The following is a 23,486-nucleotide window of genomic DNA, read 5'->3' as shown; positions in this document are numbered from 1 at the left end:
ATTTTGGTCCTTTCATTTTTTTTTTTTTTTTTATCAATTAACATCAATTTGTATACGAATATTCACAGCATCTTAAATATGATTAAATTATTCTACATAACATAAAATAGACAGTAAATATAATATCTATTACAACAATAATAATGTGTTTAATAAACAGTAGTTTATTTATTTAAAACATTGCGGGCAAAGCCGAAATATATAATAAATATCATAGTACATTTTAATAGATAGATAACAATTAACAATACGTTAAGGTGGTCATGATAGGAAGGTAAGTTGTTTATTAGCCATGCGCAATATGTAGATAGCATAGACACTAGACAGCAACAAAATTACGTAATAATAACTTTTTTTCGGTAATATATTAATACACATAAGTATTTGGGTGTAAGACAATATTTAACAATTCTTATTTCTAAGCTTTAAATTATTATCAATCAAATGATAATTTAAAAAACAATAAAATACAATTCAACAGTATAACTATCATAGACATAATACACATAAACGTATAAATGTGAACATATTTTAAAATATTCTACGAATATTATATGTTATCGAACCCCTAAGTTGTTTAAGTTGTTAACTCTCATTTGTTTTCTCGATTTGATAAATTTAAGTCCACTTTCCAGTTAGAAGGACTCTTTGTTTGAAGACTTTTTATGGTTTTTTTATACAAAAAATACCAAACGAATCCAATCATCATGCACACTGCAACTTCTATATAGTAACCATTTACAATACTGATGCAATCACCATTATTTGTTCTGCACATCTATTAATAAAACAGATTTTGAATGAGACAATAGTTCAATAGGTATATAGTAGCAAATGAATATTGTTAAATCCAACGGAACAATAAAGAATAAGTAATGTATAGGTAGGTATCCCGATGTAAGGAAATATTAGTATTTTTGGGTTTTTTTGGGTTAGTGGTTTTTAAAATCAGTGATGAAACATAATAATGTTCTTAGGTATATTTATATAAATATTAAAACACGTCCCCCCCATCATTCGTAGACAAATTTCGACAAATAACTATGACATTACGTTATTAATTTATTATTGAGTCACGAAAAACTCAGCTTGATAAAATCAAATAATTTCTCGGATCAGTGTTCCGTGTGAACATTTTAGAAATACATTAAAGCTCCGAGACACAAGTTATTTGTGTAAGGTGTAATTAATTAAAAAATAAACAAAAAACATTTTGAGTATCAATTTCTTGGACAATCTTAATACCTATTATATTTCTTACGTTTTTTAATTGTAAAGTAGAACAATTATTAGAGTCGTTGTTTGAACATTTACTAAACGTTAGCACGTCAATCATTCGCAATGCCAAAGTGTTTGATAACATCCATCCAAAACTGGAAATTGTTGACAACATCGTCATGTATGTACCGCCAAAACGTGAGTCGCAAATCCGAGAGAAAAATCCTATTGTAAAAATGTACATAGTGAATGCCAAAGTCTAAAATCAAAACAATTTAATCGTCGTTTACTTATTAGTTCACTTTTTAAATACAATAAATATGCATGATATTAAATTATTAGAAAATGTTTCTAAATAGCAAGGTGTGTCTAGGGTATTTTGGAATATTGTATTAATTTTCTTTTAGTAATAGTGAAGGTTGAGTTTATTATTTTCAAAAAATATAACATTAATTATACAGGTATATATTATAATATTATATCACATTATATTATTATTGTTATTAAATTAGATGTCGATTCTGACGTACCAACCGTAAAACGGTATGAATTTTTATGTGTTATATAAATAATTCAAAATTAGTCTAAATATTTTGAAAGTATCATTATAGGTAAAAAATATTAATTTACGCGATGGCAACAATTTCTAGATTTTAAACGATTAATATTTTTTGGATTAAAAAAAAAATCAAAAACTATTTTATGAAAAACTGAAATAAAAATTTCACTTTTTTCATTTTGTTTTTTTTTTTAAGTTTAATAGCTATTTTAAAAATACGAAGAATTTTTTACTTTTAGCCTCCAGTACAATTTAGATCCGATTTACTACCAATATCTAGGTACCTTTTTATAATGTTGAAAATATAATCAAATTTTATTTTCTAAAACATAATTGTTCAAAAACAAACTAAAATATGTATTCATAAAAAAAATAAATACTGATCGTTGTAAGACTCTGTTGACTCGTGGTAAAATTCATACATCGATCTGCTCAAAATTTAAAATGTATATAATTTGTGTGAATTGAGATTAATAGACACTATTTAATTGCATATAATAAATAATGTATATATTTTAGTGTTTGCGGGTAATCCCTTGATTTTTAAATTTAAATGGTATTACCTACTTAATATATTTTAGTATAATTTGATTAATTTGAGTTTTTAGTGTTGAACACTTTTCCGTGTTCACAAATGGTAATGATGTAAAAAGATATTATATATATTAACTTAAATATTTATCAACTAACCTCATGTATTATACACATAAATACTAAAATAAAATAATAATATGTTGGAATATTTACAACACCATTGCTTTTAATCAAATTTGGCGTGTAGTAAATTAATGCAGCATAAGGAATGCTCCAAAGTAACCTGAAACATAATTAATAAAAATATCATCATTTATTAGTTTATATTTCAGATACAATATTTAAATTGATGGTCAATAATATTTTACAACTTTTATAGCGTTTTATTGATTTTTGTAACTTTAAATAGTTAATATTATAGTCCTAATTTAGCTAGGTAATCAAAACTATTTTTTTTTAACCAATTTAAGAAGACAAATTAAGTTTATAAATATGTATAGATATTATACATATATATTGTACTAATATTTTTTTTTTCATACCTGATTGGCATTAATTTCATGTATGCACTCATCGGTTTTGTACCTGAAGTGTATTTTGATACAATGAGAGGTATTATCATTTTAACTATATACATCGATATGGTTATTATCATTATGTCATCTTTAGATATTCCGGCATCAATTAGTTTAAGGTTTGACACAGAATCAGTTGCCGAAAATCCAATCTAAATAAAAATAATAATAATTCATCGATTAATACTGCAAAAGTGATAATTAAGATTTAAAATTATTAATTATAATACTACAATATTCACCTTCATTGTTAACAATGCTATTGCCAATACACGAATATTAGGCAGCTTTATAATTTTCCACAGGAGTTGATAACTTTGAAGAACATTAATGTTAACGTGCCCCTCTTCTAGTCTGTTATCCTTTTCTCTTTTGAATATACCAACTAATGTTGTTATCAATATAATTGTAATACTCCAAAAATACAAAAAACCTAGTGCAAATTACAATATAAAAGTCTTATAATTTAAAATATTTAAAAAAATTCTAATAATTAACGTTTACATTATTAATACTCAATTTAAGTACTTAATAATACCAATTTTAATCACAGTTATTGATTAATTGGCACATTATAAAAATAAAAGATATTCAATAATTAAGTATAAAATTATTAAAAATATAAATAATTATTATACTTAAATGGTAATACCAAAATAATCTAAATACCAGTAGTCTTATTCTTAATAATGCTGTACATGCATTTTGCGCTGCTTAGTTACGTACCTTTTATAGTAATTATTCCTTCTGTGCTGTTTGTCGTCCGTAAGTATTTATTACAGAAGTCTACCGACGTAAGTAAAACGGGACAAATAGTACCAATAAGCACACCCAACGCTACACCGGTTCCATTACACGTGGACGCATGACCAACGTTGTTCCTAAGAAAATAAGTTTAAAATCATTAAGCTGTTTATATTGTCAGTATCCGGTCATAATTTTAAATGACAGTCCGCCGCGCAACTAACTTTTTAAGCATTGTCAGTGCCCAACCATCGACAACTATATCTTGCGTTGCGGCCAAGAAGCTAATGACACCAAACGTAAACACCAACGCTTTGAAATTAGGTACTTCAGACTCGGGCAACCACTCGTCGATGTTAGTGGCCGTATAGTACAAAAATGCCCCTAATCATCACATCGATAATGCACAGTAAAAATGATGCCAGTAAAAGTATAGTCATGAACTCATGAATAAAATATTAAAAATAAATAAAAAAATGAGTAATAGTATTTTTATTATTATTATTATTATTATAGGAATCGTTTAAAATTCCAATTTTGAATCTTTATTATTTATTTTATAAACGTATGGATTTTTAGAGAGTTACAGTTTATAAATAATTATAAACAATTTTAGAGTTCGGATTATTGTATTTGTATCTGAAAATTTGTCAAAAACTTAAATATTTGATAACTGTACAATTTCAATAATTGCGTATCAAACATGTTCTACGGCTTAGTTATATTTTATCAAACATATTGTACACATTTTTAATGCATATTCATAATTTTAGAACGGAAGAATATTAAATAGTTATACCTATCGACTATCTTTAGAAACAATTGAACAATTCTATAGTTTTATCTTTAATACATAGAGTGTATTGCCCTATAATTTTATAATTGAGAGTCCCACGCATATTTTATTAGAAAGTATGATATTGTTACTACATTAAGTGGACACGTATGTACTATGACAAAAAGTTAAAAACTGATTAACGAAATATATAATTGAAGCTAAAAATATTACATAATATCAACGAAATATGTTCTTAAATTAATTCGTATTATTATATAAAATATATGAATTTCTAACTAAATTTAATAAAGAAAGTTTCCAATGAAACGCATTCATAAAAATAGAATAATAAATATTATGGCAGCTGCGTATTTAGATTTGTTTAATCATCACATTTGTATGTGTTAAATATCTCAAGTGTTTAGAAGAAAATAATATATTTGTATACCCATTAAGTATTGAATGGATATGAGCCAAGATTTTCGTCTGCCTATCCATTGTACATACAGTGAATCTACTATTGGGGCCCATAACATTTTTACACTGTATGGCCACGCAACTAAACTGAAAAAAGCCTGAAAAAAGTACATATTTAATAGTACGTTTCTAAGTAAGTAAATAACTATTGAGTTATTTATAAATACATATTACAATGATGCTCGTAGTGTTATGAAATACATAAATTGTTATATGTACATCTATTACTGAATTTTAATTAATTACATTAAGTATAATATTCTTAAACTAAAATTTACCTGTTCTTTATAGGTCACTATTTTTTTACTTTGAAAAATTATCGGAAAAGCGATGACTAAGCCCAAAGGTAATCCTTGTATTGTGTACAATAATATCAATAAAAAAAAATTCAGCCAATCACCCTTCAAGTTTGGTTTGGCTGGCAAAGACTGAGATGAAACTTCAAATGTTCCTAATTCTTTTTTTTCTTCTTCTTCTTCTTCTTCTTCTTCTTCTTCTCCTTGTTCTTCTTCTTTATTTAGTGATTTTTCCATGTCCACACTACAAATCCTCCGTTTGATTATAAATTATATAAAGTTGAAAGTTTTGAAACTTTGTATTGCACTAACGATAGACAAAAATTAACGAAAACATAATTTTTTTATTATTGTTAATAATTTAAAAGTTAATTAATAACAGTACGATCATACAAGAGTATTAATATTGTAATTAAATATAATATACAATTAGCTATGGTTAAAATATTATAGTTTAGTTTGAGTGAGACGTATACAAACTGATATTACAAAAATACAAAGTTGTATACTTCTAACTTTTGGGAAATAAATTCTAGCAATGGATCCTATAGTAATTTTATATTTTTATCGATTGCTGCAAAATATTATTGTTGAAATTATTAATACTCACATAAGGAATACTGCATACAAATTATATTGTGATGTAACTAGTCCGTCACCTATAATATTATGAATTGTTAATATTGCTACACGCAGAAAATCTTTTATCGGTGTTGTTATGTTGTGGTGGTGGCAGTTGTTGTGATGTTATATGGAATAGGGATAGATATCAATCACGTTTTTATAATAAATTTCTGCAATAATTACAATATCAATAGATAGTGATTATTATAAAATAAAAGTATATTATTAAACATACTTCAAAATATACACATATAATATAGTATATAAATATTAATGTATATTACAATAATTATTATACTCAAGTAGTCTTTTATGGTTCTTGTAAGTGACTATAATTTAACACGTTATTAAAATAAATATACCAAGAAACAAACGATTATAAATAATAACTAATATCTATAGACTTGATGGTATAAACTATAATTTTCGACGAGAAGTAAATAAATAAAAACAACTAACACGTACTGAATCAATATTAATAGGGAATAAAATATATTATACAATTCCGGGGTTTGATAACGCAGGTCAATGTTGCGTTGAACCTTGCAATTAGTTTAATGTATACGAAATACACAAATATTGTTCGCAGAATATAATACATATATAAAATGATATTCGAAAGGGAATCATATTTCAGTCTTAATAAAATATTACATCAAATACCAATAGTTAGAGTAATTAAACATGTCAATAAACAATGGAGAATACACATTTATGTACGATTAATATTATTTCAATTTTATGATTTTTACGAAGATTTGAATTATAACAAATGTATATATTGTTACTATAAACTATATTTTTTTAGGACTTGGGTGAACGAGGACAGAGGCCAGTTGCTTCCCCAAAAAATCTTATAGATTTGCATAACTTTATTTTTTCATGAAAAATTAAACTAATCAGTAACCACATTTGGAATATTACCTCGATGTTTAAGTGACAAAATGTTTTTAGTAAATTATATTCAAAAATGTCAGTAGTAAAACACTGTTGTTTACAATAGATTCAGTTTCCATCTCGATTTAAAAAAATTAAAAATAACAGTTATCGGTTATTATCATTATTATTATACAATGACGTGTAATGGTTAATACTGATATTAAGAGTTACGATATTATATTAGATAGTATTTAATAACTCATACACATTACACTAGCCTTGCTTATATTATTATCAACCATACATAGGATATTTATTATTTTGTCTAGATAGATTCGTTTGTTTTTCTATCAAAGTGAAAGGGCCCAAAGTAAAAAATCAGAACAACAATTTACATCCACAAATGGCGATTATGTGATAAATGGTGCCGGACAAACTGCATATTAATAAGTTGTTATTATAAATATACATTACAAGTAGGTACTATTAATACGTTTATTAGATACAGACCGTTGTGGATCACGTTATCGGACGATGCCGTGGGCTACTTGTTTGATGTTACGTGATATTAATGTATCATTATGAAACGGCGGTCACGTTAACTGTCGAGGACGAATTTACAATTTGCCTGTGGCCTCCGCTGGCTTAAGCGCATATAAATATCTGAACGAAGCGCCAAGGCACATGTGCGGTCTAAAACACTGCTGCTGCTGTTGCTTGCGATGACGCCCCGACAGATTGTGAGAATCGCAATTTCACAACTCAGCACGTCGTGCGACCGAAGTAGACTAAGACTCTGAAACGACTATACCGTGTACATAGTATCTCCAATATCCGTTGCCCACGGTCGTATAACGTCTAAAAATTGTAGCAGGAGACTATACACACTTTCGTAAAATTACATTCTACAGTATGTGTGTGTGCGTGTGTGCATAATATCATACAGTATGAGTAATATGCGGTTTACCAAAAATACATTTTTAGTATCCGTAAAAGTGTAGTTGTTTTTATGCACTCGCAATATATTATAAGTACCAATAGGCTATAACGACTAACGAGCAATGCAAATATTATATTTCATCGTCAATAGTAAAAAAAAATGTTATTTTGTAAAAATACATCAATCGCTTTGGTGTGTGATTAAAATGAATTAAAACAATGCAGCCTAGGTACAGTATACTACTACACAGTTTTCCTAAAACGTTTCAAATGATAAAAAAAATTACAAAATAATAAATAAGTACAATATGGTACATCACTTTATTGTTTTTACAAACTGTTGTTTTCATTCGCTCCCTATATCTATTTTCGTCTGCCGTTAGTGAAGTTAGCATTTTAGGATATTGAATATTCGCCGCATAACTATTTTCCTCAAACGATTTTTGTTTTTTGTTGTAACTCAAAAACGAATAATCATAGATCTAGAAATTTTCATTAAATGTTTATATTGTCATTTTTTATGTACGGATTAATTTTTACTCTTTTTGAACTATAGGCATGAGAAATTTTGGTTTTTTTTTTTATAGGTATCAATTAAAAGCTATTCATTGAGACAAGGCTCCTAAAAAATGTAATGAAAATTCCCACATAACATGTTATTATATTAGTATAAAATTATTAAAAATACATATGCTCAATTTTATTTTAAATGCATTTGAAGTTCATATTTTTACAAAATTCGTAAAAATCATGAAAATTACCAATACTAAAAATAATTTGTGGTAAAAAATGTATAGCTAAGGATTTAAAATGTAGTACAATATTCCTGATAAGTATTTCAAACTTAAACTAAAAAATCTGAAAAATGTATAAATACAATTGTTTTTTTATAGAAATTTGTATCTCAGATTTGTGCGAAATTACGTATAATAACAATGAATATAATGTTAACTCAAATGTTTTTTTAAACAAAGTATACTAACAATCTTTAATATTATTATATACAACAAATAAACTTGATAGCTTAACTAAATAATAACAACATGAAATAACGTGAGGAGGGAGATGTAAAAGTGTGGAAACCCACAAACTTAAAAGTTAATAACAATAATATAATATGGTATAATTAATATGTATAGTATTATTACAATAAATAAAATGTTTTTGGTGAAAATTATATCAATCTACCGTAATATTAAGTGATACTTAAGTGTACTTAAAAGTGTTAAAAGTTTTATAAAAAAGCATATCAAAAAATATATTAAGTGATACAGGCTGACAGACCGTCTCCGCTCATAAACGTTTTTCATAAAAATAATGTATAATTTAATTCAAATTTAAACATCCCTTGAAGTTACCCACTTGACACCTAACGTATTGCATAGCAGAACTGCTCACTTGCCCACTCTATTTTTTTTGTTTTGTCAATTCTATTGCAATGGTTTAATTATAATAAGAATATATAGCTTAGTTTAGAAAAATGTCGGTAGACTACATATTAAATAGGACTGTCTATAATTCACTTTGCATGATATTATGAAACACATTTACATGTGACGATAAATTAATTATAATTATATATTATATAAGTACGCATCAGTAGCTCGAAAACACTAATCGTTTCACTAATTATTACAGCTATTCTTTTCACAATGAAATTACACTTTTAAATTACAGTAATCACTTACTCTGCTAATAACGACAAAGTAAGTATATCAGAATTATACGACTTAAAAAATTGTTAAAACTTAAAACTCAAGCCATCAAAGAAAAAACGAAAAACAAACTATGGAAATTAAACAACTCGCAATTCGAGAAGGTCGACTGCTGTTGTTTACTGCTGTACTACAGTTCGTTTTTAATAGTCAATGTTCATCGTGGATGGTCGTCCATAGTAGATAAAACCCTTAATCATGCGTTATTTAATCGCTCCATGCGAGACCAGCTTTAAAATGTCAATTATATTACATACGTTAGGTCACATCAATACACCATACTCTTCGGTTGTTTGAAACGGTTTACATGGGATTTTCACGTCCGTAACATAATATATAATTTATGTTGTACGGGACATTGAGGCTATATATTAAATGTACGATGAAATATATTATGTACAAACAAAAACAATTGATAATAATAATTGACACTCGAAAAAATAGAAAAACGTATGACAAGATTGAAGATATATAAACTGGTTGCAATTATCTGCTAAAATAAGTCGTAGAATATTATATTACTCAATTTAAATTTTAATCGGAGTGATAGTTAACCGGTCCCAGAAAATCAAATAAATAATCAATAGTATTTTTTACATTTATTAAAAAATATGACAACATTGATAATTATGAAAACAATAAAAAATAAAATGAAACATATTACATAATTTTAGGTTAGTGAGATGATTAGGTAAATACTTAAATTATTATGAACACACAATCAATTTTTGATGTTGATTTTTTTTAAATAAATTATGTTTCGAAAACTGTGTAAAGTTTACACTGTAAACTATAATTATTAAAAACATTTTATTATATTTTTTACGAAGTGAAAATTTACTTAATGACACATTTAATATTTAAATTATCTTTGATCACGTGGGTATAAGGCATGATTCGACTGCTGTTTGGGCTGTAGGTCGTTTAATATTTATCATCCAATGAGAAATGCTCAATGATTGATATTTCTTGATTATATTTCTAAAAACACCATACCAAACAAAGCCAACAATCAAACTCATAAAAACCACTATATAATATCCATCCACAGATATAACACAACTTCCTCCATTTTCTTTGCATAACTGCAATAAAAATTAAAAATTAAGTCATAGGCATACTAATTATTGAAATAATATACAATGTGTATTTTTGCATTTTAAATTATCTCGTAATATACACATAAAAATTACAAAAGTCTTACATTTTTTAAATCTGGAGCCGAACAACTATTCAGGTCATTATTCGAACACTTTCTAAAAGTGAAAAAATCCACCAGTTTCAAAACTAAAGTATTGGATAGCAAGAATCCCAAATAGAAAAATGTATTGAATAACGTCATATATGTGCCTCCAAAACGAGGATCACTTAATCGGCAAAAGAAAGCAAATAATGTTAATAACATGAAGAAACTCAGCATCTGAAAACAATTATTTAATACTTTAATATTATTTGTTAAGCACATTTAAAATTAAGAATTACACATGATAAACGTGACAGAGTCTTCGACATTTATTTGCATAGGGGTTTGTTCAAATTTATCCTATTTAGTAAATTAAATAGTTATACTTTAAATCTGATATTACAAAACATCACCAAAACTACTTTATATAATACATAATATAATAAAATAAATAAACTAATGAATTAATTAGTTCATTGGATATGTGCACGATAAAGTGATGTAGATTAACCTACCTCGTTCGATATTAATACTAATCCCATTATAAAATTATAATATATTGGCACAGCAACAAGGCCATCTTTTCGTATCAAACTCGGTGTATAATAAATCAATACAACATAAGAAATACACCAGAGTAATCTGAAATAAAATTATATTGTTATGGATATAATGTATATTTTATATAGTATAAAAAGTGGTTCTTTTAAAAGCAAAATTAAAATTTAATTTCTCGAAAAGAATTGAAGTTTCATGAAATATTTTTATTATAATATAATATTAGGACGTTACAAAATATTTTTGAAAAAAACGTATTTTTTTATGTTTTTTCTAATGATAGTAAATATTTTTAATTTCATATTTTGAACGATTAATTAATTATTTTTAATTACTTTAAAATTTAGATGATCGGGTTGGAATGACACATAAGGATACCTAGTAAAATGTCGATCCATTACTCCGCTCATCTAAACTAAGATTTATTGTTGCTTTTTAGATTAAAAACAATAATAACATAAAACTTAAATTTATCTAAGTAAAAAATATAGTTGATCTGTTTTATTTACCTAAAAGGTGTTATTTTGAGGAAATAACTCATCGGTTTCGGGCCCGTAACATATTTGGATACAAATATTGGCATAATCAGTTTTATAATATACAGAGCCGAGGTAATAATCATGATGTTTTCTTTAGATACACCGGCATCAATAAGCTTTAAATTTGAGACACTATCCGTTGCAGTGAATCCAATCTAAAAGATGAATAAAATATAATACCATGAGTAATAAAAAAAATACCTGTAATCACAAAATCATTACTGAAATTAATATGTTAAATTAAATTAAATATCTTGGTGTAATAATAACTAATTTATGTTAATTAACTAATCAATTTTATCACACTAAGTTAATATTTACTCTAGTTGTCATTAAAGCTACAGCCAATATTCTAATTTGAGGTAGCTTCAAAATATCCCATAATAATTTATAATTCTGAAATACGTTGATATTCACATGTCCTTCCTCTAATCTGCTATCTTTTTCTTTTTTAAATATGGCCACTATAGATGTTATCACCAAAATCGCGGTGCCGTAACCATACAAATAACCTATAAAAATAAAAAGTATAAAATACAGTGTGATTGTGATTTCATTGTAATTTAAACACAAACATATTTTAATCAAATCGCTTAATACTGTCAATAAAAAAAGACATATTTTTTTAGTAAGACATTATTGATTAAAATATATGATTAGGATTTAGGAAATACTATAACTTTTTAGGAGTGTGACATAATAATTGTTTAGCTTGGACACAATGAATCAAATTTATCAAAAATACATAAGAAAACAGGCAATTTCATATATTTTGGAATTAGTATATAGTGAAAAGTAAAAATATTCTAACAGAAAATGTAAGAAACAATATTTATAGAAAGCATTATCATCACAATATTAGAACTTCGAAATGTATTTTTTCTGGCGTTAATTTAAGTTATATAAATTCATTGTAACTTGAATTGAAATGTGTCCTCTTTAAATTAAAACTTTTCAATTTTTAATCAATTATCTGTATTATTTGATATTTTTACCTATCATCACGCGAAACAAAGTATTTGAGATAAATAATTATGCGACGGGCCAATTAAAATATACGTTTACATTTATTGATTCCAAACACAACTGTTATAAAACGAATCTTAATCAATACATCTGTGCATAGTAAATGCCATCATATGTATATATACAGCCCAGTTACAAATTCAATTAAAGGTTAGTCAAGTACTCAAGTGTACGTTTCGATAAATTAAGGAAGTTTCTTTTATTTGCGTACTTTTCATAGTAAGTAGTCCTCCTGCGCCAGGCACAGCTCGAAAATAAGTAACATTGAATTGCTCTGATACAATTAGGGTGAAACAAACTGATCCTAAGAACATTCCAAACGGTACTCCAACTGAATTGCACGTCGATGCATAACCCACGTTCTTCCTGTTCACAAAATCAAAATCAAACAATTATTCTGTGAAAAATAAAATTAAATCAATCATATCTTTTTTAGTGCTTACTTCTTCAACATAGTCAATGCCCAACCGTCGACGACAATGTCTTGAGTAGCTGATAAAATATTAACGACAAAAACCACGATTATTAACATTTTTAGGTTTGGTTTTCCCGACTCAGGTAACCAATTATCAATATTACTGGCTATGTAAAGTACCAGTACCCCTGTAAAATGTTAAAAAAAATAAAAATAATATTCTAAGGGTTAAACCCACAGTTTAATAAAAAAAAATACACATACACACACACACACACATATATATATATATATAAAATTATTTATTACAATAATTGCAGTTTGGTGCGTGAGATGCACGGAGAATGTATAAAATAATTAAATGTTGAATTAACAGTACTTACATTTTTTTTAAATATAATATAATGAAAAAATAATGTATTATACGTACCCATTAAAAACTGGAGGGGTATTAGCCAACTTTTACGCCTGCCTATGCGTTTAACATAAAGTGCATCTACTATTGGAGCCCATATAAGTTTCATACTGTAAGGCCACAATGAAATACTAAACGCAGCCTAAAATATGAAAAACAATACTCAATTATAATACATTGGTATAAATATTATTAGAACTATAAATAAATGAATAGTGAAAAAACCGAGAAAGTCACTCTGCCGTATAATGGATTTCGAGTGTATCTCGTTATTGAATAGGTCAGTTTATCATGGAAAATGATTATGAGCAAAGACCACCTGTCCGTCTATATTTTTTAGGATATTTTAAAATTTAAATTTAAAATTATAAGTGTCAGTGTATTATTAATAAGCTTAATTCGTTTTTTCCAAAAACATTTCATGTATATTATATATTTATATCATTATGATTGACGAAAAGTTTCAAGTCTCTAAGATAATACTTTTGAAATCGTATTAAAATAACTATAATTGTTATTTTTAATTAAGTTTTAAATATCAAATTTTATTAAAATATGTACTTCAAATACATATAAAAAAATATGAAATTATTTTCATATTCTTTTAAAATATTTGTAAGAATAACTTGAAACACCTTGAATTTTATTTTCAGGCCTTAGGTAAAAATTAAAAACATTAAACCAAGAAATAATAATTATATTTTTGTGATTTTGAAGATATCCTTTTTTTTTAAATACATAACTTGATTTTTTTTAAATTTTTATTTAAATCTAGATCGAACTTTTTAGTATTACTTTTTATCATTTTTAAATATTTAAAATTGATTGATTGTATTTTATTTTAAATGATTCTTCAAAAACAAACGGAAAAAACGCAAAATCATTATAAAACTAATGCATACATCATTCTTCTCAAAATCTAAAGTTATGAGTTTTTTGTATTAAAATAATCTATTTATCAAATATAAATAATAAGCTATTATGATTTTCTAATAACACAGTAAAACTAGCAACTATAAGGATATATTTGATTTCAATGAATATTATTTTTCAAGAGTGTTAGATGTAAATTTAAACCAGACTCAGTGTATTATTTTCAAAATGATTATATCTACTTCTAAAATAATAATTAAAACATTGTTTATTTCAATTAATTCCATGAATTATAAAAGTTACTGCTGGACCACTTTGTAGTATTATAGATTAATATTTCTAGGCAATATTATAATAATTTAGAACTTAAATAATATAAATTATAAAAGTATCGAAAATTGTTCAAACTTCTTTATTTTATAAAAAAATATCATTAACAAACACTGCGCTAGCCGTTTAAAAAAAAATTGTTAAAACATGTTTTTTTCACTAGGTACAAAATAATTATAATATGGGTGTTATAATCAAATTTTAATTTTCCAATCCATCAATTTTTTTTTTTAATGACTGATATATGGCCACTGGCAATTATTATCGTTGGTTTAAGAGCTTAAGAGTAAGTCACGCCTAAGTTTAATCCTTTGCCTTTCACATGTGTCTAATAACAAAAACAAGTTTACATAGATGACAATGACAAGTGATTTCAGAGCTAAACTCTTATAATGTGAAATTGATCGAACGATAAATTCAAAGTTTTTAAGCAGCTTAAAAATGTCTAGTTACAGTGATTTCTTTTTAAAAGTATAATATTATATTGACAAATAAAATACTAAAAGACACTTATTTAAATACTGTTTTCGTTACACTGTATAGGTATAATAAACATTCCTAAAGCTAGACATGTTAACGAAATTTTTTACTTGTTCATTTATACTAATATAAAAAAAGTATAGTTACAATTAATGCAAATGATACGAATTGTATGTAATACATGATATTAAATATACTCTTGGACGATTTTTTTAAAATTCATATTAAAAAAAAGTGGATTCACCTAAGTGGTAATTATTAGCTCTAATCATTTCAATTATTTTATTTATTAATTGCAAAAAGAAAAATATATTTTACTTATTTTTATTACAAAATAAAGAATTTTTTATCATTAATGGTATAATATAAAAGTTAATAATATTACTAGGTTTTCCTGTTTTTTATGCTAATCTTAATGAATTCCTTTCAACCTCCTTTCCATTCTTAATATAACTTCTGAATATATTGTTAACACTATGATATTGTTTAAGTATAACTAGTTTTATTATGACGTAATATGTATAATACATTTATTTTTATTCTGCCTTGTGCTTAATAATTTTTTAACTAGGTAAGTTATATTGGTCAAACTATTTAATAATAATATTAAAAAAATACAAATAATTGAAGAAATATTTCAATTAATAATAATAATAAACAGTATTTATTATAATTTGTTAGCAATTAAATAAAACAATTTTTCGTTTTAATTAGTAAAATTAAATGATGTTAAAATAGTTTAAGTATGAATATTTTTATTTTTATATTTTACACGGTAAGGGAAATAGATAATTTGATAAATGTGTGCAACTGTCAACTACATTTTTTATATCCTATAAAATGTTATATTTAACTTTTTTTTTTCTGTTATGCATAGTAAACTAAGTTAGATATATATATATACCAAATAAAATCAATAATTGTGGCTTCACTATCATCAAAATAATCATTGTACACGTTTTACTTATTTCTAAGTTGTTGTGCTCTAAAGTAATATATTCAAATTTAAGTATAATTAAAACTTACTTGATCTTCATAGGTCACCATTTTTTTGCTCTGTAAAATTATTGGAAGAGCTCCAGACAAGCCTACAGGAATACCCTGTATTATGTACAGTATTATTAACAGGTAAAAATTTAATCGATCTCCATTTAGATTTGGTTTTTCGAATGTGGATTTGCATGTTCTTTCGCATCCATCCCGATCAACTCGATTTCTATTTGATTCTGTCATAATTTCATATCACGCAACTTAATTATTTTCAAATGGTATCAATTGATAAATAAGCTTCGAGGCTCTACAAATCAAAATAACATTTGAATTACATTTTTTTTTTTTTAATTTACCTATTTTATATAATATTATTTATAAAATACAAAAAACTCTGATTCTATGATTTGTATTAACGAGTAGAGTTAGAAACTGTTCATTTTTATTAAATAGATGAACAAGAATATTTAATATTATTTGTATTTTTTTCTAAAGGGTTTGGTTTTATTGCTACAGTAGAATCTCGATAATCCGAACGAGATTGGGTCGTCCGGATTACCGAATTTGTTCGGATTACCTATGAATTTGTTTACATGAGACCATTTCGTGTACTTTTTTTGACAAAAAATGTAAATCACTATATAGTATGACACACAGCTAGTAATCGTTATCAACGTATAAAATCCGACGATGCACATGCGTGATATGCACTCGTAATAATCGTTATGAATATTATTTTATTGGTCTACACAAGCACAATAATGGAACGGTGGCGATGTACACTCGAAGCCGTTCGGATGACCGCGTCGTTCGGATTAGCCTGTGTTCGGATTATCGAGACTCTACTGCATATTAATTGTAATATGTGTTAAAGCTTAAATGACAGGATACTGTTTTATTAACTTTATTGACTTTTTTGTAAAATCTGAGACCACAGGCGATGGATCAATACATAAAATACCTTTTACTTTTTAGTGTTAAATTGATATATTATGAATTTAAATAAATAAGAATTGTGTCATACAACACAAACTTTCATTATACATAATATATAATAGATATTTCTATGTAAGATACCTATATATTTATTATAAACATTTATGCACAATATGGAAAAAAACTCCTTATGGCCTACTTAGTAAAACATCATTAATTTAATAATAAGTCAATAAATATTTATTTATTTATATAAATTAATTTATATATTTATTCTAAAGCACGTAAAGTAAGTTTAGCGTGGTTCACGTTCGAAAAAAATGCAATTATTGCGATTATGAATCAAAAAATCGAATATAAATAAATGCATGGATTAAAATAGATTTGTGTTATAATACAAATTATCAATAAGATGATGTAACACCCGGATATTTTGTCTCCATCTTACAAAAATGAACACAAGCAATATGCGTTCACATTTGCATTGTTCTGTTGTTAGCTTTAATATTAGGATACAATTATCTACATATAACTAAACTTAAAGGTAAGGACATAACCCGTGTTTCTCATTTGGTTTTTTACAATGTTTTAATTTGTAAGCAAGTTATTTAATATCGGTCAGTACAGATAACATACCTAAGCTAAAGTATAAAATATTATTTTCATACCTATAAAATTAATTATAGATGAATCCATTCTTGTATAAAAATTGTAAGTAGGTACACAAAATTTGAATGGTTGAATGAAAATTTTATATGGTAATATATAAAACAGAAATAGCGCATACAAATGTATGGAGTCTTCTTAAATAAGAAAATAATTAAAAGCGATCACTTACATTTTGTTATTTTAATGCAAAATATCGGTAACAATTCAATTAAAAGTAAAAATAAATATGAAAATTCAAAATTTAAAGTATTCACAAAACAATTAATTAATAGTACTATCCCGTGTTATAATATTAAATGATACATTTACAATAAAATTTATTGAGTTCTTCCAATCGTAACACAGGCTATATTTTATACACATTTAAAAATTTAAATAATGTACGTTTTATTCTTACATAATATCATACAACTGCGTCGGAGTATAACAAACGTTTAATAGTTACGAAATGAAATAAAACATTTCTATGTATTAGAAAAAATTTTATTCAACCGCAAATTCTAAACCAGTTACAAGAATTAGATGTAACATATTACCTTCACGTTGAGAGAATAACTAGAATCCGACTAAGATGAAATCGCTAATTTATATTTAACAATATATGAATTCTTTGTACAGCTATTAAAAATATCAAATTAACTATTCAGTGGGTATCTTGCCAAATAAATAAAATGTTTTATGCAAATAAAACTAGAAAACTATCGGTATAGCTCCATTACAGTCTACTACAATCTGAACTAATTTACATTAAGTGGTCGGTTCAAAGACGAATATTTGGTAATAGTTAAAGTATTTCAACACAATGATAACGACTCATTTTACATTTGTCACAAATAATTTGTTTTGTGAACATCTTATCCAAAATCCTTTCAAGACAATTTTGAATCACAGACGTCCAGAAATACTATAAGGCTCATTTAAATTACACAGAATACCTATAACAATTATTTTTATGAGTTATAAATACCTAAAGTTAGATGAACGTAGTAGTAACATATTGCAGGATATCCCACGTACAAAATCACTCGACTAACTTTAACTTAAAATACTATAAGTCATAAACTACTCGTCCGAATTTCAATGGTTAATGTATCTACATTTTCTAAAAAATATTTAACTTCACAGTATGGAATTTTATAAATGTATATTGTAATTTTTCAAAAAGAAAAAACCTAAAAAAATATATAACGAAGAAAAATATTTTAAAAAATGTTGTTTGATTTCGACTAAAACTATGTAATATTTTCAAAAACGTAAATACATTTTAAAATAACGATTTTTTTTTTTTGATAAAAGAAATACCCTGTATCTAGAAAATGATAAATACTCGGTGAAAATTTATGTTTCTGTGGTTATTCGTCTTTGAATAATGACAAATCAAAGAAATAAATTTAGCTTAACTAAATGTATTCCTTAACTTTTTGTTTGTTTATAAAATAAATTATTGAGAATTTTTCATTTCGACCACTTTAAAGTACACTCTAAACTAGTTCCAATTTTTTATTCAAAGCAACCCTCAGAGTTCAAAATCGAAACGTTATACAATTAACTGTGTAGCCATACACGAAAAAATACACATCAATAAATTCATTGCTCCGCTCAGAATATAAACATTTTTAAAATGTATTATAACGAAAGATTCCGAGTGGAGCTTTAAATTTATTAGCTTTATAATGTAAGCATGTTTATTATTATTACTTTTGTTTTAATTCGGAAAAATATTGATCTTAAAATAGTTCTCTCCTTCTAATTAATTATTATTTTTTAATTATGATTAAATTTACGACAAGTAAAAGCACAATATTCTAAATCTAAATAATATAAAACCTATGAACATAAATATAATTAAATTTTATTATGTTTAAAATAGTTTAACTTAAAATCTACTGAATTTGGTGATTATAATAAATTTAAAACGTCTGAATGAATGCGCTTAACACTAATAAAATTAAAGTTTTGTAATCTGCAGTTGTACCTATCTAGTTGATACTTTGAATTAAAAATATCTGTCGTTTTAGCATCCTGTTTCAACCATTTATAAATGAAATGGGTTTCAAAATATTATTAATTTGGAGACCAAAAAATCAAAAAAATCAGAGTTTTATATAAAACCAATTTTTAATAAACTCAATCTAAAAATAAATAATTCACTAAGACTTATTTTTCAGAAAATATTTGTACAAAAATTTTCTAAACATGATACAACTTTCACAATATTTTAACTTCTTTTTTTTATTTTTAGACATTTTATAATTGCCAATCTTATTTTTTCGATTTTTGCATGATTACATTTTTATTTGTTTTGAAAAAATTTAAAAGTATAATTTAAGATTCTTTATATGCTTTTTTTTTGTATTGTATTTAAAAAAAAACTGTTTACGAATTAATAAAATAAACACGTTTTAATTAGTGCAAAAACTTCAAATTTCGACGACATTGTATATTGGGTCGTATATTAATGGTTTACCTTCAAATGATTTTTGGCGATGTTAAAATAATGCGTTGCATTATAAAAGCAACCACCTAAAATATTATATAGTACTTATATGATTCAATTTTTTTCCGGACAGCGAAGCAAATATTGAATACTTGCTTGTAAGCTTAGTGATTTTTAAATAATATTATTCGTAAAAACTTGAAATCTCATTACGTATTATATTATTATTTACTATACACAATAAAATATATAAAATATTTAAATTAATTTTAAGCTAATTATTCCATGAACCGATGAACGATGATATAGTGGATTTTAAGTGAATAACATCTCATTATATTACATGAAATAATATTATGATAATCAGTATAAAACATGTATTTGTTTTTGGAAAAAAATAGTTCAACCTACTATTTATTATAAATAGGAAAATAAATAAATCATAATATAAATAGTAACAATATACCCAGAATCGCTTTTCCCGTGAAATTTTTTGTCATTGAATTCAAATTTAACATATCCATTATAGTGATGTACTCTACTCTATGACGAGGTAAATTCAACTACACCTAATAAACATTTCCTGTTTTTATTTAATGATTATTAATAGTTGTTTTTCACATTATTAATAATTTGAATATATTTATTGAAATATTTCAGACCTAGAGACGATTGTTTCTTCAAGTATAATTTTTGAAGGCTTTTATATTTGTTTTAATAAGTTATAAAAAATTGATTTATATTTTAAAATATTGTTAATATAAAATAAAAGTATTATAAATGTATTTTTTTAATTTTACAGTGATCATTGTGATCATTTGAAAATGTCCAGTTTTAAAACCCAAAAATATAGATTGTATTATAAAATATCTAAAAATTACCTTTTCAAGACAGTTTGAAATTTTGAAATGAATATAGACAATTTCTTCAATAATATTTATTTAACACTTTGATAAAATGTAATTTTTATTTCTATTCACTATGCTCTAAGACCGATAAAAATATTGCGCATGCAAATGCTCAACACATCAGCGTCTGTCTAGATCTCTATGGAAAGACACATGTCAATGATAATATGGTGGTAACAGTGTGGTAAATTATCAGGTCACGGCATAATGTTTTAAGTTTAACTATTTCAATATCTATTTGTGAATAATTAATTAGAGTTATACGATGTGCATGATTATTCAATTAAATATAAAAGGTCATATAATGAAACACGCGCAACAACATCGTTAAAAAAAAAATGCTTAAGTTTATTTTCCAAACATTTTAACTCAATACATAATATAACAATAGATAATAAAAGCATCGGACTTGAAAAATAAGATCACTTAAAAATAATAAGATGTATAGATGAAACAAGTGGTTTTTATAAAACGATGCAGTACCTACACAGATAGACAGCAATTTGAAGCTCCAGTCCCGTGATTACCATAATCACCGCGAACGCCCACCGGCCCATCATTTTGATCATTTGATTTGTTTTCTTTGTCTGACAATATCAATATTCCCGTCAGGAATTGATGTCGAGTGTTGATATTTTTCGCTGGTGAATCTCGACATACATCAAAAGCATAAGCAAATCTTAACATTCTGTTTAAAATTTCACTCAACTTATTTTTATATACCAGTAAAAACACATATGAAGAACCTTATATTATATTTTCAAGCTTTTTTAAAAAGCAAAAAATGCATCAATATTAATCAAAAAAATTTTAAAAAAATCGATTTTGTATCATTATAATTCGTGTTTGAATTACAAGAAAAGAAGAAAATAATAATCTATAAAAATATCTCAGAAACAAAAAAAAAAACCACATGCACATCATTGCAAAAATCAATAAATTTATCGCTCTGCTCAGGTTCTAAAATAAGTGAGCAACGCAATTTAAAAACCAAGTCCATCGTAAAAAATGTGTAACTATACCGATATTAATTAATGTGCAATTTAAAATGTCATAAAAGTTTGTCTTGTAATAAATAAATATAAGTATTTAAATTAATTTATAATATTGTTGACACTATTATTTTTTTTTATTATTATTAATTTTTATACAAATATTATACTGTTTATGATTATATGATATTAGAGCCTATCAAACGAATTAAACCTAAACCGGTCCTTATGAATACATTATATTAAATACTCGTGATTGAGTACTATTTACATTAGAATATAACAGATGGTAACAAATAGGATGAAAAATCACAGCATGAGCTCGGTTTATTCAATAGAAGTTTCTTAAAACTCAATTTTACTTGCTTATAAATAATAGATTAACTATTATACAAAACAGAAAAACAAACAGTTTTAAAATAGAAACCTATGTCCTGTTATCTATCATTAAATTAAATACTTTTTGAAAAGTTTGAACCAAACCTAAAAAGTGTAACATTTTGCTCAGAAGTAAAAAAAATGAAATTATATATCATGTACCTAATAAAATTTCAAATAAAAGATAAAATAGGTTGTACTCGACTATTTAAAAATAAAAAGTCATTATATAAGTGTTATTATTACTTACGCTGGTATCTATATTGTTAGTACTATTACCCGAAGTGTTCCAAACTTGAATTAATAACAATCAAATATTTTTCAATTGGTGTAATTATTTCAACAAATCCAAATAGAAAATCACTCAAAATACAATATTATGAATAAAAACACTCACTTTAGATATTAGTTAAAAAGTGTTATAAAGAAGCAAGAATATTTAAAAATTTGAGAAAAGTATATCGTACTTACATAATATCAAGTTAAATAATTTTTTTGGAATTTAATGTATATGTTGCAGTAATATTATGACGTTACACCGGAGTTTAACGTTATTCTTAATTATTAATGTTATTTTCTTATAAACATGAGAATAATATCGTGATTTGTATTGAAACACATTATAATAACTTTATATGCAATGTTAAATGTTGATATTAATCAGGTACAGTATATTTATGAACTATTTGACTATTACTAAACGAGGTAAGTTTAGGTAAACCCACTAATTAAAATAGATTAAAAATATACAAAAAAAAAGCTTTGATGTTGGATTAAAGTTGACAATGCATTTAATAAAAATTGGGTATTGTCTCATGTATTAAATATTGTTGGATTTACACAATTCAGCATAGTTACAATTTCGTTAAACTTTATTTCTATCGTTAGAGTTTTTTTAAGTTCAGCGTTTTTAAATCTACACTAATAGTACAACACTCTTTGACAGTAAATTTTATATTTGGTATAAAATGTCGACATGATTTGTATGACATAATTTTTGCACTCCACAATTTTCTTGG

General features: G+C 25.3%; 2 protein-coding genes across 5 annotated transcripts; both read right to left on the bottom strand.

Moving 5' to 3' along the window:
• Positions 1 to 146: 146 nt before the first annotated feature.
• Positions 147 to 7,466, bottom strand: LOC113550645 (acetyl-coenzyme A transporter 1-like). Of its 3 annotated transcripts, none has more exons than XM_026952608.1 (11): positions 7,195 to 7,466; positions 5,792 to 5,975; positions 5,164 to 5,488; positions 4,857 to 4,983; positions 3,855 to 4,014; positions 3,613 to 3,767; positions 3,129 to 3,319; positions 2,854 to 3,038; positions 2,468 to 2,594; positions 1,262 to 1,477; positions 147 to 778 (listed from the first exon to the last, which is right to left on the bottom strand). In XM_026952608.1, exons 3-11 carry the CDS (start codon positions 5,416 to 5,418, stop codon positions 593 to 595), a joined length of 1,602 nt encoding a protein of 533 aa, XP_026808409.1. In that variant the 5' UTR covers positions 5,419 to 5,488; positions 5,792 to 5,975; positions 7,195 to 7,466; the 3' UTR covers positions 147 to 592. The 3 variants fall into 3 exon arrangements, with proteins under 3 accessions (XP_026808409.1, XP_026808417.1, XP_026808427.1); XM_026952616.1 differs by having other exon boundaries at positions 5,164 to 5,425; XM_026952626.1 differs by lacking the exon at positions 5,792 to 5,975 and having other exon boundaries at positions 5,164 to 5,425.
• Positions 7,467 to 10,024: 2,558 nt separating this feature from the next.
• Positions 10,025 to 21,227, bottom strand: LOC113550662 (acetyl-coenzyme A transporter 1-like). 2 transcript variants are annotated; one of them, XM_026952638.1, is made up of 10 exons: positions 21,071 to 21,227; positions 16,184 to 16,454; positions 13,490 to 13,616; positions 13,088 to 13,247; positions 12,856 to 13,010; positions 11,940 to 12,130; positions 11,589 to 11,773; positions 11,037 to 11,163; positions 10,543 to 10,758; positions 10,025 to 10,423 (listed from the first exon to the last, which is right to left on the bottom strand). In XM_026952638.1, the coding sequence occupies exons 2-10, from the start codon at positions 16,388 to 16,390 to the stop codon at positions 10,214 to 10,216; spliced, it is 1,578 nt and encodes a 525-aa protein (XP_026808439.1). In that variant the 5' UTR covers positions 16,391 to 16,454; positions 21,071 to 21,227; the 3' UTR covers positions 10,025 to 10,213. The 2 variants fall into 2 exon arrangements, with proteins under 2 accessions (XP_026808439.1, XP_026808448.1); XM_026952647.1 differs by lacking the exon at positions 21,071 to 21,227 and adding an exon at positions 18,150 to 18,168.
• Between the last annotated feature and the right edge of the window lie 2,259 nt (positions 21,228 to 23,486).

The sequence above is a fragment of the Rhopalosiphum maidis genome, chromosome 1 (assembly GCF_003676215.2).
Source record: "Rhopalosiphum maidis isolate BTI-1 chromosome 1, ASM367621v3, whole genome shotgun sequence".
Classification (NCBI taxonomy): domain Eukaryota; kingdom Metazoa; phylum Arthropoda; class Insecta; order Hemiptera; family Aphididae; genus Rhopalosiphum; species Rhopalosiphum maidis.
This window is presented reverse-complemented; position numbering and strand designations above follow the sequence as displayed.

What these genes read in the sequence shown, in the direction of transcription:
- LOC113550645 (XM_026952608.1), bottom strand. Translation starts at nt 5,418, where the DNA reads ATGGAAAAATCACTAAATAAAGAAGAAGAACAAGGAGAAGAAGAAGAA. An exon ending in TAGTGACCTATAAAGAACAG is followed by an intron (nt 4,984 to 5,163) that starts GTAAATTTTAGT and finishes TACTTTTTTCAG; the next exon opens with GCTTTTTTCAGTTTAGTTGC. An exon ending in GCACTGACAATGCTTAAAAA is followed by an intron (nt 3,768 to 3,854) that starts GTTAGTTGCGCG and finishes TTATTTTCTTAG; the next exon opens with GAACAACGTTGGTCATGCGT.
- LOC113550662 (XM_026952638.1), bottom strand. Translation starts at nt 16,390, where the DNA reads ATGACAGAATCAAATAGAAATCGAGTTGATCGGGATGGATGCGAAAGA. An exon ending in TGGTGACCTATGAAGATCAA is followed by an intron (nt 13,617 to 16,183) that starts GTAAGTTTTAAT and finishes TTCATATTTTAG; the next exon opens with GCTGCGTTTAGTATTTCATT. An exon ending in CGGCTCCAGATTTAAAAAAT is followed by an intron (nt 10,424 to 10,542) that starts GTAAGACTTTTG and finishes TTTTTATTGCAG; the next exon opens with TTATGCAAAGAAAATGGAGG.